General features: G+C 42.5%; 1 protein-coding gene across 11 annotated transcripts in view; it reads right to left on the reverse strand.

Annotated features, from left to right (window-relative positions):
* ADAMTS18 (ADAM metallopeptidase with thrombospondin type 1 motif 18) overlaps positions 1 to 15,476 on the reverse strand; it is a 314,623-nt gene that overhangs the window by 25,312 nt on the left and 273,835 nt on the right. Inside the window, exon 17 of one of the 11 annotated variants that reach the window (XM_086350002.1) lies at positions 9,408 to 14,931. The exons of the other annotated variants lie outside the window; for them this stretch is intronic. Within the exon in view, the coding sequence (XP_086206128.1) occupies positions 14,926 to 14,931 (6 nt within the window). The 3' untranslated portion in view covers positions 9,408 to 14,925. Of the gene's footprint in view, positions 1 to 9,407; positions 14,932 to 15,476 lie in introns of those variants that run through there. 11 annotated transcript variants of the gene reach the window in all.

A 15,476-nucleotide genomic window follows, 5' to 3' on the forward strand; every position in this document is an offset into this window, starting at 1 on the left:
AGCTGGGCATTCATGCCCCCAAAGCAAAGCAGATTTCCAGTTAAAAATAGGAACCCCTGGCTCTATCTCTGTCTGGTGGGACCCCACCTCAATTAAAGCTGGGTGGGTGGCCACAGTTCAAGGACCTCCACCGTGCCAGACCACTCCTTGGGCTGCTACGAAATGGCTTCCACTCTACTATCAGCTTAAATGTCTCCAGAAGTATCATGGCTTACTCTGAAGATTCCATGGTGTAGTCATCCTTTGTCAGCTAACAAAACAAAATCTTGGTGCCTCCCAGAAAAAAACCAAACTGTTAACAGACGGGTCTTTGTTTCCCTCACCCCCATCCAAAGCAGAAACCAAACAAAACACAACAGGCAGAACCATTAAAATTGACAAATGCCAAATTCTCATTAGTCACCAAGGAAAACCTTCTCAGAATCAAGGTCTTAGGAGGATGCCAGCAGGTGTTAGGCATAAAAGAAGCACACATAAAACCTCAGAATAAATACCCCACTTAGAATCACCTATTACTAACACCAGAATCCAATACAGTGGAGTTGCGTCACACACGCATCTCAGACAGACATTTCAAGTCCAGGTGCTCTGGGTAAAGAAATCCGCTCACTTATCTCCACTTTCTAGGACCACCAATTCCCTGCTGCATTCAAACTGGTTCCTGGCTTCCACTCCCATAGGGAAAAGGATCCCCAATAGAAATGCAAAGAAAATGAAAAATAACAAATGTATTACTATTACAGTTTTACAGCCAATGGCCTATAGGACATACAGTTTATATTTGTTGGTGGGATGTGTTAATGCATTCATTGAATGCACAAGTGAATATGACTCTCAACTTTAAAAAAAAAAAAATCAGGGACTTCCCTGGTGGTCCAGTGGTTAAGAATCTGCCTTGCAATACAAGGAACACAGGTTCGATTCCTGGTTGGGGAACTAAAATCCCGCATGCCTTGGAGCAACTTGGTCCTGACGCTACAGCTACTAAAGCCCACACATCACAACTAGAGTCCATGTGCCGCATGAAATGTCCCGGGTGCCACAGCCAAGACCCGAGACAGCCAAAAAAACCCAAATCCAGTGGCTCACAGCATCATTATAATGTCTCTGCATCTGGAAGTTCGGGCTTCCCAGGCGTAGTGGTGAAGAATCTGCCTGCCAAGCAGGAGACTCAGGTTCCATCTCTTATTTGGGAAGATACTCCCCTAGAAAAGGAAATGGCAATCCACTCCATCCCATGGACAGAAGAGCCTGGCGGGCTACAGTCCATAGGGTTGCAAAGAGTCAGACATGACCGAGCGACTAAACAACAATAATCTGGAAGGTCACAGGAGAACTGTGTGTGTAATCATGTAGGCTAAAAGACAATATTTGTATAAACCTGCAGAAAGCTGACTGTAGAATTTATTTTAACATCAGCTCATAAAGGCTTCTTAAAGAAAGTAATTATTTAAACAAATAAATGCCAAGATTAAATACATAAAAGATGAGTATTTGCCAATCACATTATTAGCTTCTCAACGATAGTTAAAGCATTCTCTGCCCTTTTCTTTATCCTGTATGAGGATCAAAGTAACCAAGAATGAAATACACAGCAGCCATCTTATCTTTTACCGTCTTATGCCTGTACTAGCCAATCCTTTAGAAACAGACTGTCTGGCTAAAACAATCTCTGTGAGTCTGTCCTTCACCCCATTCTAAAAAAAGACTAGACTTTGTTTTTAAAAAGTCAATTCCACCCTCAGGAATGGCTACATAATTTGTGTGTGTGTATGGTGGGGGACGTGTGCCCAGGGCAAAATGGAAATGAAAGGCCCCTTGTTTAAAAAAGTGATTAAGGATTTCAAGTTGGTGACAACAGAGCATTAAACCAATCACAGGGCACTTCTGAGCCCAAGGTCCCAGTGACTGCGGAGTCCACATCCACGAAGCCACCTCAGCCCGACCTTAAGGCTGAGGTTTTCTCACCTGCATCAGTTTAAGACACAATTAAAAAGGTTCCAAGTTCTAAATGGCCCCGTGGTCTAATGCCAGCTTTGACCACTCTTCTCAGATGGAGAATGAATTTGGCAGGTCTGTCTACACCTGAGTGACCACGACCATTGCCTTGACCGCAGATAGCCTGTCCCACCCAAAGCTCTGCAGCAAGGGGACCTCAAGACGACGTGCAATAACCACACAGCCCAGATTCTAGGCGCCTCTGAAACAACACGTCATCTGGAATTGCTCATCCGCGTCACTGACATCTATTTTAAAATATTTTCAGCAGTCCTGTCAAGCGCCGTCAGTAACTTTCTTCAGCAGTACTGGAGAACACGGAGACCCCCCAGGTCCTGCGGACGCCACTCCCCAGCACCGCCGCCCCCACAACTGGCGGCCTCACAGCACACCATCCCAACGTGGCCCAGAGAACTGTGTGGCCCGGCTGTGAAGTGCACACATTCGGAAAGATCGCCAGCAATTCAGTCTACTTAACTGGACTCAGGCCACAGAATTTTTCAGCCAACTGGCATTGAGTCTCTTAATTTACAGCTGGCAAGCAACCTCCTTAAATGCTTCCAGGTCCACAGTAGAACTGTTTAATGTCTACCTTGAACACACAAACCACCTGACTTCAGACACAACACTCCGGCAGCTCTGACCACGGGGTGCGGAGTGATAAAATTTACAGCTTAAGCTGGAAAACCACAGACGGGGCTGGACTCGACCAGTTCCCCTCCAAAGGAGGGCATGCAGGTTCTGCTTGGGGTGCATACAGGTTAAAATAAAGGACACACTGAGTAATCTCGGGTAAATGGCTTGCTTTCACTCCCACTTTTAATTTTTAACATGCAAACTATAAAATGCCGTCAACCAGCTTCATCTCTGTTTCATCATTGAAGGCCTATGTTTTTCTTTTAAAGAAGTTGTCCTAATCCTATGAAATTAAAAGATGCTTGCTCCTTGGAAGAAAACCTGTGACAAACCTAGACAGCATATTACAAAGCAGAGACATCACTTTGCTGACAAAGGTCCATCTAGTCAAAGCTATGGTTTTTCCAGTAGTCATGTATGGATGTGAGAGTTGGACCATAAAGAAGGCTGAGTGCCAAAGAATTGATGCTTTCAAACCATGGTGCTGGAGAAGACTCTTGAAAGTCCCTTGGACTACAAGGAGATCCAACCAGTCAATTCTAAAGGAGATCAGTCCTGAATATTCATTGGAAGGACTGATGCTGAAGCTGAAGCTCCATTACTTTGGCCAGCTGATGGAAAGAGCCGACTCACTGGAAAAGACCCCGACGCTGGGAAAGATCGAGGGCGGGAGGAGAAGGGGACGACAGAGGATGAGATGGTTGGATGGCATCACCAACTTGATGGACATGAGTTTGAGAAAACTCCAGGAGATAGTGAAACTCCTGGTGTGCTACAGTCCATGGGGTCGCAAAGAGTTGGACATGACTTAGTGACTGAACAACAAACCCTCCCGTGGAAACTAAAGAGTTATAATTAGGTTCTAAAGACCAGCTTTTTATTTAGTGCAGGCTTGGAAGCTTATTTCTCATCTTCAATAATGTAATAATGCACCTGATAGCTTTAAAAAATAATAATAGCCATACTATGGTGTTTATGCCAGGTAAAGCATTGTACAGCATTATCTCTTTTACAGTTAATAATGACACCATGAGGAAGGCACAGTGCTATTAATACCCTAGTCTTGTAGATGAACACAGCTAGTAAGTAGAAACTGGAAAAGGCAATGGCAACCCACTCCAGTACTCTTGCCTGGAAAATCCCATGGATGGAGGAGCCTGGTAGGCTGCAGTCCATGGGGTCACTAGAGGTCGGACGCGACTGAAGCAACTTAGCAGCAGCAGCAGCAAGTAGCAACACGGGGAACTCAAGTTTCTGATACTGCATGACTCGCAAACTTGACCTCTTAACTCTCAAGACACTGCACCTCCAGCTCTGAAATGTCATGTCTAGGATTCTAATTTAAAATTCTCAAGACTGAAGGAACACTGAAAAGATATTGTCACTGGGATCCAATAACATGCTCTAACATATACATTGTGCTATCGGGTTCCAACCTGAAAATGTCCCTTCTTAAACATGCTGCTGCTGCTGCTGCTAAGTCACTTCAGTCGTGTCCAACTCTGTACAACCCCATGACGGCAGCCCATCAGGCTCCCCCGTCCCTGGGATTCTCCAGGCAAGAACATTGGAGTGGGTTGCCATTTCCTTCTCCAATGCATGAAAGTGAAAAGTGAAAGTGAAGTCGCTCTGTCGTGTCTGACTCTTAGTGACCCCATGGACTGCAGCCTACCAGGCTCCTCTTGATTTAAGGATTTGTGATTTTTAATATCCTCAATCCATTTCCCCCTTCATTTACAGAAATGTTTGTTTTAAATACCATTTTAACAGCTGAAATTCAACCCACTTTACAGATGGACCCCTTCTGATAAAGGATGGATTTTACAGTACGTTACACGTTGACTAAGTCAGAGGAGGAATCGTTTTTGTGTTGTGAGTTCAATGATTCTGTATGATCCTGTGATTTTCTGGGAAGCCTCACGATGTGAAAAATCAGCCAGTTGTCCCCAGCTTCTTGTTTGCTTCAAAGCCCGAAGAACATGAGCAGGTATCATCTCTGGGATTAGGTGTGAGTGAGTCGGATTTGACAGGACGCAGCACCACAAAGACCCCGACTGGGGCCTTGGAAGTCCATCTACGAGGCGGCTTCAAAGGTGTGGGCTGACACATTGAACCGAGACTACAATTCTAATTCAACTCATCCACATTCCTAGGAGTTTAGGGGAGAGAAAGAGCGCGCTCCAACCTGTCACAGAAGTATTTGCCGCGAATTAACTGGAGGCCCACACTTCAAACAGCGAACGGCAACCTGGGGAGAAGTGATGCGGCATCTCGGGAGCACATCTGACTCGTCCTCCAGAGCCTGGGGTTCCCCGTCATCTGGTCTCAATTAGTCCTCCACTGCTTCTTGGCCTCTTTCATGAGCCGTGTCTTCACTCTGTCCCCGCTCCTTGGCTAATCTCTCTCCCCGACACTGATTCTATCCCGAGGCACATCTTTGCTCATCTCGGCCCCTGCCCCGTGGGGGAAGGGGTGCAGACAGCAGGGTCATGAGGAAGGAGCTTTATGAGAAGGGGACTGACCATGACGCTCCCACACCGTCAACTCGGTGATCAATGAGTCCGTCCACCTGGTCTCCCCCCCAACCCACCCATCATCGCCTCTGGCCAAAGAGTGGAGGAAGTTGTTTATGATAGTAATTTTCTTGAGATGTCTTTTTCTGCCTTGAATCTGGCCTGTGGCTAACCTATTTCTCACTTGCTGTCGTTACAAGCGCTGCTGTAGGGGTCAGCGGCACTCTCCCTTGGTACATGATTAATTGGGAATGGGCTTTCAAAGAGTTAAACACTCCCTTCTGGCCTCTTAACAGAGAGGGGAATAAAAAACCTTTAACGTGAAGGAGAGCTGTTATTTTTAAGACTTTTTTTTCCTCAAAAAAAAGGAATGCTGTAAAAACACAGATGATCATATTTCAGTCTTAGACTAGCAACCTGTGTTATCATGTCAGCCTAAATCACTGTTTATCAGACGGGGATGAAGTTACTTTATAATGAAACACTCATGATGAATTTCCTCACCTACCCTCCAACTTCACGACAGTTTGATGGAGAATGTGACTCATTCGTTGTTGTGTGTGCTTGTGTGTGACTGCGTGTGAGAGAGAAGCAGAGCCAGAGAAACAGAATAAAGGAGAGGAAGAAGAGAAGGGAGAGGCAGCTGGGAGGGGAGAGAGGGGGCAGAGGAGACGCAGGGGCAGGGTTGGGGGAGACAGCCAGCACGCAACAGCTAACGAAACAGCTGATCTTCAGTCGCTTCTACAGAGCGTTATCATCTCTAAGTAGACAGCTTCATTAATCATGAAAACAAAGAGAATGTATGTTTTAATTCTCATTGCCAAGGCCCTTTAAAATTATATACTAAATGGGCCTTTTGCATTGTACTTAAACAAAGGACAAAATTACTGACTTTATGTTACCTATATCTCAGTCTCGAAGTGGAAAAACATTAAGTTTTCAGCCATACTCCAAATGCCCAGCACATATATATATATACATAAAATATATACATATACACACATATATATATAATATAAGCATACATACATATACACAGATATATACACACACACACACACACATGCTGCTGCTGCTGCTAAGTCGCTTCAGTCGTGTCTGACTCTGTGCGACCCCATAGACGGCAGCCCACCAGGCTCCCCCGTCCCTGGGTTTCTCCAGGCAAGAACACTGGAGTGGGTTGCCATTTCCTTCTCCAATGCATGAAAGTGAAAACTGAAAGTGAAGTCGCTCAGTCGTCTCCGACTCTTAGTGACCCCATGGACTGCAGCCTACCAGGCTCCTCCATCCATGGGATTTTCTGGGCAAGAGTACTGGAGTGGGGTGCCATGGCCTTCTTCAATATATATATATAATATATACATACATACATATACACACACATATACATACAAATATATAAAAATATATATAATTTGTGTACATATGTATATATGGGCTTCCCTAGTGGCTCAGATGGTAAAGAATCTGCCTGCAATGCAGGACATCTGGGTTCAATCCCTGAGTCAAGAATATCCCCTGGAGAAGGGGATGGCAATCCACTCCACTATTCTTGCCTAGAGAATCCCATGGACAGAAGACCCTGGTGGGCTACAGTCTGAGGGGTTGCAAAGAGTCAGACATGACTGAGCAACTAACATTTTCACTTTTCACATATATATGTATACACACACACACACACACACACACACACTCTTCAGATTAAATGATTATTTTTCAACAAAGGGAGGAGTAAATTTCAACTCTGACCTTCGGTTTTCACATTTCTACCATGTCAGAAATGGTAAGGACCTAATAGAAGCAGAAGATATTAACAAGATGTGGCAAGAATACACAGAAGAACTATACAAAAAAGATCTTCACGACCCAGATAATCACAATGGTGTGATTACCTAGAGCCAGACATCCTGGAATGTGAAGTCAAGTGGGCCTTAGGAAGCATCACTACGAACAAAGCTAGTGGAGGTGATGGAATTCCAGTTGAGCTAGCTCAAATCCTAAAAGATGATGCTGTGAAAGTGCTGCACTCAATATGCCAGCAAATTTGGAAAACTCAGCTGTGGCCACAGGACTGGAAAAGGTCTAATCCCAAAGAAAGGCAATGCCAAAGAATGCTCAAACTACCGCACAATTGCACTCATCTCACATGCTAGCAAAGTAATGCTCAAAATTCTCCAAGCCAGGCTTCAACAGTATGTGAACGGAGAACTCCAGATGTTCAGGCTGGATTTAGAAAAGGCAGAGGAACTTTTGCCAACATCTGTTGGATCATCAAAAAAGCAAGAGACTGTGTGGATCACAACAAATTGTGGAAAATTCTTAAAGAGATGGGAATAGCAGGCCATCTGACGTGCCTGCTCAGAATACTCCTTTCTCAGATTACTCCTGAGAAATCTGTATGTAGGTCAGGAAGCAACAGTTAGAACTGGACATGAACAACACACTGGTTTCAAATTGAGAAAGGAGTACATTAAGGCTGTATATTGTCACCATTTATTTAACTTATATGTACAGTACATGATGAGAAATGCTGGGCTGGATGAAGCACAAGCTGGAATCAAGATTGCCGGGAGAAATATCAATAACCTCAGATATGCAAATGACACCACCCTTATGGCAGAAGGCAAAACAGCCTCTTCATGAAAGTGAAATAGGAGAGTGAAAAAGTTGGCTTAAAACTCAACATTCAGAAAACTAGGATCATGGCATCTGGTCCTATCACTTCATGGTAAATAGATGGGGAAACAGTGGAAACAGTGACAGACTTTATTTTTGGGGGCTCCAAAATCACTGTAGATGGTGACTGCAGCCATGAAATTAAAAGATGCTTGCTCCTTGGAAGAAAAGTTATGACCAACCTAGACAGCATATTAGAAAGCAGAAACATTACTTTGCCAACAAAGTCCGTCTAGTCAAAGCTATGGTTTTCCCAGTAGTCATGTGGATGTGAGAGTTGGACTATAAAGAAAGCTGAGTGCTGAAGAGTTGATGCTTTTGAACTGTGGTGTTGGAGAAGACTCTTGAGAGTCCCTTGGACTGCAAGGAGATCCAACCAGTCCATGCTAAAGGAAATCAGTCCTGAATATTCATTGGAAGGACTCATGCTGAAACTGAAACTCCAATACTTTGGCCACCTGATGTGAAGAACTGACTCACTGTAAAAAACCCTGATGCTGGAAAAGATTGAAGGTGGGAGAAGAAGGGGACGACAGAGGATGAGATGGTTGGATGGCGTCACCGACTCAACGGACATGAGTTTGAGTAAACTCTGGGAGTTTATGAAGGACAGGGAGGCCTGGTGTGCTGCAGTCCATGGGGTCGCAAAAAGTGGGACATGACTGAGCGACTGAACTGAACCACTTCAAAATTTCATTCCTTATACAAGACACACACACACACAGAATTTAGCTATGTGGGGTGCACAAGCAACAAAGATCCAGTTTTCCTTGTGTTCTCAAACCCAGTCAAAAAATATGGTAGGTCCATATATAATATACTGAAAACTACTGAAATATAAGCTGAGTTTTCTATCTTTGAGATGACTAATGAGTGCACTGGTTCAATAAGAAATTCCTTAGACTCTCTGCCAGACTCATGCTGTGGGGGATAAGCCGACACACAGAAAGACGTGGAAATTATCTAGTTTATAATAGCTGTGTCTGTAGTGATCTCAGAAGGTGTGCAGTTGCCAAATCAATATTGATTTCTTTCTGATCTGGGGTGTGCATGTGTATGAGCTGTCTTCCCCTGGCTGAGGCAGAAATAGGATACAGGATCATGAAAATGAACTCCGTTTCTCCAAGTCATTTACATGTAATACATGTATATTTGTACTTTGAAATAAAAATTTGATTGATGGACTTAAATAATGCCTAAAATATTTAAGAACTCAATCATATAAATCCTTAATTTCCCTTAGGAATCTCCTCTTGGCCACCGAGGAAATCAAGAAGGCCAGCACAGCCTAAACTGACATACACCTGTTGCAAATGGTGGACCCTGTGGGATCCGGGTTCCAAGGAGAATGAAGATTCTTTCCAAGAGACCATGTGAAAACGGGGCAGGCACGTGATTCAATGAGAAAAGTGAAAGTCTGTTTTCCATTTAAACTGAGCTTCCCTATGAAAGCATTCCATAAAGTTCTGACATATAAAGATAACCAGAAGCAGAGGACACTTCTATTTGATGTCAGGCCATGCACTTATTTCTTGGGGTTCACTCTTTCCCAGGACTATATTATCCTGCTGTGTACCAGGTAACACCCAGAAATAAGTGAAAAGATCTGGTTAATCCCCTACCCTGAACGGACAAGTTGCTGTTTCCCCAGATCAAGGTGAGTCAACTGTGAGCTAACTGGTCAGCAAGTTCTTATGTGTAAATTATTCACTTTGGGAAAGGCAAGCCTTTTAGAAAGCAGACTGATTCCTCAAATGCAACTGAGGGGATCAAATTTCAATACTTTGAATGCCTTTCACTGTACTTACCTTTTAACGGTACAGTTCTAAGACTAGTCCTAAAAGATGAGGAAATCCAGTGGTTTTAAAATGTGTACTGCAGAAGCATTTCAGAGAACTTCAGATTATGATGGTGGTTTGGGACAGAAATAGGGAAGAGAGGCTGGCCTTGTCACTCTTGACTTGGGTCAGAGAAAGTCACTTGTCACTTGATTTATTTGTTGTCTCCATGGATGGTTTTTCAACTTGGAAAGAAGATTCTACTCTTTAAATGAATGAATGAATGTTCTCATCAGATGTCATTCATTCACTATTTTTTTTTTTTTGAGTGCCTATGATGTTCTAGATACTATGCTGACTATGGAAGCTACAACGATCTCTCAGCAATAGAGGGTTTCAGGTGCTTAGAAGTGCTTCAGGATAATGCTACAGGACACAGCAGAGGATATGAGTTTAGCCTGGGGAAGTTATTCCCCAAATTATCGTAAACGATCATCAGACAGTTTAAGTGCCTCATGCAGAGTGTCACAGTAGTGTTAGAGGGACCTGTATCACCAACAGTTTAAAGAGGTGCTTCCTGTTCAAACTCATGTTGCTTCAAAAAGAATGGGATCCACATACCAAAACTCACTCCACATTCCTTAAAGACCTGCAACTATAATGATTTGGTGACATGTTCCATTCAGTTCAGTCGCTCAGTCGTGTCCAACTCTGTGACCCCATGGACTGCAGCATGCCAGGCCTCCCTGTCCATGACCAACTCCCAGAGTTTACTCAAAGTCATGTCCATTGAGTCGGTGATGTCATCCAACCATCTCATCCTCTGTCGTCCCCTTCTCCTCCTGCCTTCAATCTTTCCCAGCATCAGGGTCTTTTCCAATGAGTCAGCTCTTTGCATCATGTGGCCAAAGTACTGGAGTTTCAGCTACAGCATCAGTCCTTCCAATGAATATTCAGGACTGATTTCCTTTAGGATGGACTGGTTGGATCTCCTTGCAGTCCAAGGGACTCTCAAGAGGCTTTGTCAACACCACAGTTCAAAAGCATCAATTCTTCAGCACTCAGCTTTCTTTATGGTCCAACTCTTACATCCACACATGACTACTGGAAAAACCATAGCTTTGACTAGACATGATTTATGTCTTAACCATTTATGTATCTCCAGTGTCTATATAGGGCTGGGCAGTAAGTAGGCACTCAACAGAAAGTTTAGTTGTTTTTTTTTGTTTGTTTTTAAGTCAGACATTGAGAGGAAATAAACAGAGGAATATTGCTTTGAAGGTAGCTACCTAAATCAATACATGTCAAGGTAGTTGAAGACAGGAGTTAGCTAAGATATTGGGAGGATCTGGCTAACATAAATGAATGAGCTATAAAGAGGGACCTTATCCTTACACTGTCATCTTGTTTTTTGGCAAACGCACCCTTCTGCTGAATTTTACACTAAGAGCTTAGTGAACATGCAGTCATTTTAAGAGGCCAAGAGAGAAAGCGCTTTCTTTCACAGACATGTACTTTCTGTGGGTAGAACAGCATTTTCCATTTTGTTAGGTTCCCACACTTCGATTTCAGCATCCCATGGGATTGTAAAACACATTCAACATTTCATATTGGAGTGAACATATTTTTGGCTCCAGAAGTATTCATTTTGATTCAATTCGTAGTTGCATGGAAAGGCATATGAACTTTAACTTCCTTTCTTTAAAGGAGATGGCCGTGGATGGATGACTTGGATACTGATACATAGTCTAGTTTTAGAAAATGTAATTTATTGCTTATTGTGATTTTTCAGTTTTTAGAATCACTGTGTTCTATCAATTTTGGGAAGGCATGAGCATGTGATAAAAACTGACCTGAAATTTGACCATATTCTTCTGAGAGCAATAATGTACAATTTAAATATTAAAGTCATTAACCCAAATTCTTTTAAAAGATAAAATAGATATAATACTAGGTTACTGAGTTGGATTTTTAAAAATAGTTGCTAGTTTTGAATGAAACCATGCTTCCTTTAAAAAATACAAGCAAAGCATGACCAATTAATCATACAAGTTTCTCTGTGGATTATTTTCAGACAAGCCACATTCCAAGGACATCAACTGGATCTTTCATTGAATCTATGAGCAGAATGTGTACATAAAGCTGTTGCAAAAACAATAGCTAAGCAAATGTGACCTTATTGCATTGTGGTGAAACTACAATTTTGTATTAATAGAGATCTGTAGTTTTAATTGCATTTATATAGTAATGAAATTTTAGAAAACCATACATACCCAGTTGAGTCTGGGAAAAGCTTTATGTTTTTATAATTGTATTAGATCTACCCAATTTTTCCCCTTACATTTTGATTTCTGCCCACACCCAAGGATCTGTCTGTATTTGTGAGGACAATCCAGCTGTTTTTGTTGGTTTGTTTTTTAGCCATGCCCTGAGGCTTCTAGGATCTTAGTTCCCCAACCAGGGATTGAATGTGGGCTCTCAGCAGTGAGAACATGGAATTCTAACCCCTGGATGACCTGGAATTCTATGTATTTGCAAGGAGATAGATGATGTACCTGACTGATTTTGTAGAACTCCATCACCAATGAAGACCATTCTTTTCATTTCTCAAAAATAGCCAGTAATCATTAGGAAAATGTTTAGACCCGGTGAACAGTCCAAAGATTTAGTTTTAATCAGAATTAAATAACATAGATAAATGAGATAAGAAGGGATGCTTAAATTAAGCAAAGCACAAATAAAAATTCTCAGCTTGAGGCTGGCATAGTGTTCAGTGACAATGTGTCCATTATCTGTTTAATTTGATCAAGACAGACAATGACAGGGGACACTCAGGTTCTAAAGATGAAAGTCAGAAGGAGCTCTGTGATTCTGCTTTGCACTTTCCATCACGTCTTGTCTCATTCTTTGTTGTGGTTTTCCTGAAGATAACTTATGTTTAACAGCAAACCTTAAATTACAGACAGAACTGTGAAAACCTACCGGAAGGGCTTTGTAATTATGAAGAAAATTGGACAGAGAAACAACAACAAAAAATGGTTGCTTGTCATTAAGCAGGAAAACACGTGTTTCTCATGAGGAATCATCTGGACTCGGTTCCGGTCGCCGGTGGCAGAAGCTGTGAGAAGTACCCATCTTCTGATTCAGTAATTTTCTAGCCACAGAACTTGGTTTGTGTACATTTGCTTAGAGATGGATCAAAGGCCTCATGGTAAAACTTAGGAGGAAGCCATGTTTCTCGAAAACTGATTCCCTGCAAGCTAAATATATCTTTAAAGAAAATATACCTTTTCTAAAGAAAAGACATTTGCTGCTCAGATGCTTGATAGAAAAGAAAACAAACATATCCATCTAAAAAATTAGGACTGAAAAACAAGTCTCAAATTCTTTAACCAGAAAGTTCAATTCCTATGCCTTCCATGTAATTACAGGCTGATTTCAGGGGCTGGATTCATTGTTGAGCTCCAAACTACCCTAAGATAAAACCAGTTTGATTTGGGGTTCCTAATTTCATCTTCTGAAATAAAAGAGCTGAAAGCTCTATGTCAAAAACACCAAAAAACCCTATCAAAAAATGGAGAGATCTAAAGCGACGTTTCTCCATAGAAAACATACAGATCATCAAAAGCACAAGAAAAAATGCTCAACATTTAATCATCAGAGAAATGCAAACCAAAAGTACAATGAGGTATCACATGATGCCAGTCAGAAAGGCCGTCATCAAAAAAATCTACAAAAAATAAATGCTGGAGAGTGTGTGGAGGAATGAGACTGCCCCTACACTGTTGGTGGGCATGGAAATTGGTACAACCACTGTGGAGAACAGCACGGACTTCACTTTAAACACTACAAACAGAGCTACCATCTGACGCAGCAGTCCCACTCCTGGGCATTTATCTGGAGAAAACCATTACTTCAAAAAGACACACGCACCCCAGCCTTCTCTGCAGCACTACTTACAATAGCCAAGGCACGAAACAATCTCAATGTCCACTGACAGAGGAATGGTACATATAAACAATGGAATATTAGTCATAAAAAAAATGAAATAATGCCACTCGCAGCAACAGCAACATGGGTTGACCAAGAGATGATCATGTAAGTGAGGTAGGTCAGGCTGAGAAAGGCAAATATCGTATGATATCACTTTTATGTGGAACCTTTAAAAAACGATGTGAGTGAACTTATTTACATAACAGGAATAGATTTACAGATTTAGAGAATGAACTTACAGTCATCAGGGGGGAATGTGGTGGGGAAGGTTGGTCTGTATGTTTGGGAGTTTGGGATTAACATGTACATACTGCTATATTTAAAATATTCATAGATAACCAATAAGGACCTACTGTGTAGCACAGGGGCTTCCCTGATAGCTCAGCTGGTAAAGAATCTGCCTGCATTGCAGGAGATCCCAGTTTGATTCCTGGGTCGGGAGGATCCCCTGGAGAAGGGATGGGCTACCCACTTCAGTATTCTTGGGCTTCCCTTGTGGCTCAGCTGGTAAAGAAAATTATAGCACAGGGAACTCCACTCAATACTCTGTAATAACCTAAATGGGAACAGAATCCAAAAAAAACAACGATAGATACATGTATAACTGAATCGCTTTGCTGTACACCTCAAATTAACACATTGATAATCAACTATACTCCAATATAAAGTAAAGAAATTAAAAATGTATCACATAGCAAAAGCAATAAAAATAAGATAAAATAGGTCCTTCCGGGGGGTGGGGAGGGGGAGTTACATGTAGTCATACTTTTAAACTCTTTTTTAAATTCATCTTTCTTAGTAAATGTTTGATTAGTACCTTAAATAATAATAGTAATAGTTGAATTAGACTTGTTTCTTTGATTTGAAAAGAGCAGAGCAATATGACTAGCCTGAGAGCAGATATCATACTCATAGATGGAAAAGATTTGGACTCCAATTCAACTCTGCTTTTCTCCTAGCTACGTGAGCTAGGCAAATCTTTTAACATTTCTTCATCACACTTCATTGCTTATTTTTCTGGCAAGTCAGTGAGGCAGGGTTTCTGTCCCAGTTTTGCAAGTGAGAGATTGAAGCTGAATGTGACTAACGGGAGTGCTTGGTTACCTAAGTCCTCGGTACGCGGTGGCCACAGGGACTTCTAATGCCTGAGACATACCACATGCCTCTGAAAGCACACGATTGGCCCCATTTTATAAACTGGAGGAAGCAAACCCTGAGATGTGATGCGGACCAAAGACAAAGTCTCCGTGACAATTCTGTTACAGCGTCATTCGCAGATACGGTGGCTGTTTTCACTCTCCTCGTCGTTATCCATTTATTTTTTTCTCTTCTCACCTCTAAAGAAAACGGCAGCCAAAAAAGTGAGTTGGCTTGCTCTATAAAACTGTCTTGCTGCTGCTAAGTCGCTTCAGTTGTGTCCAACTGTGTGTGACCCCATAGATGGCAGCCCACCAGGCTCCTCTGTCCACAGGGTTCTCCAGGCAAGAACACTGGAGTGGGTTGCCATTTCCTTCTCCAAAACTGTCTAGCCATCAAGCAAGTGTTCTTTCCACTACGTTGCTCTGCCTCCAAGGCTGGCAGATCCCTGTAATGAATAACTATGAACAGACTATCCAAACGGCAGAGGCAGACAAACCGGAATCATGTAAAAAATGATCCCTGGGATCCCTCAGCAAACTGAACAGCCAGGTGGGCTGGTGGAAGGCTGGCATCTAAATGTGAAAGTCGGCACATTCTCCCGGGGACCCACTGGATCCCTCTTTCCCCCAGATGAAGGGGCTGTCTTTGCCCTTTGAGCTTTAGCCTGTTAGGACACAGGTATGAACTAGTGGCTCTTTAAGCTAGCTTAAATGGGGGTTGTCACTAGACACGCAGCAAGAGG

The sequence above is a fragment of the Bos grunniens genome, chromosome 18 (genome assembly GCF_055505025.1).
Source record: "Bos grunniens cultivar Pamir isolate PY7600 chromosome 18, Bosgru_T2T1.0, whole genome shotgun sequence".
NCBI classification, from domain to species: Eukaryota; Metazoa; Chordata; class Mammalia; order Artiodactyla; family Bovidae; genus Bos; species Bos grunniens.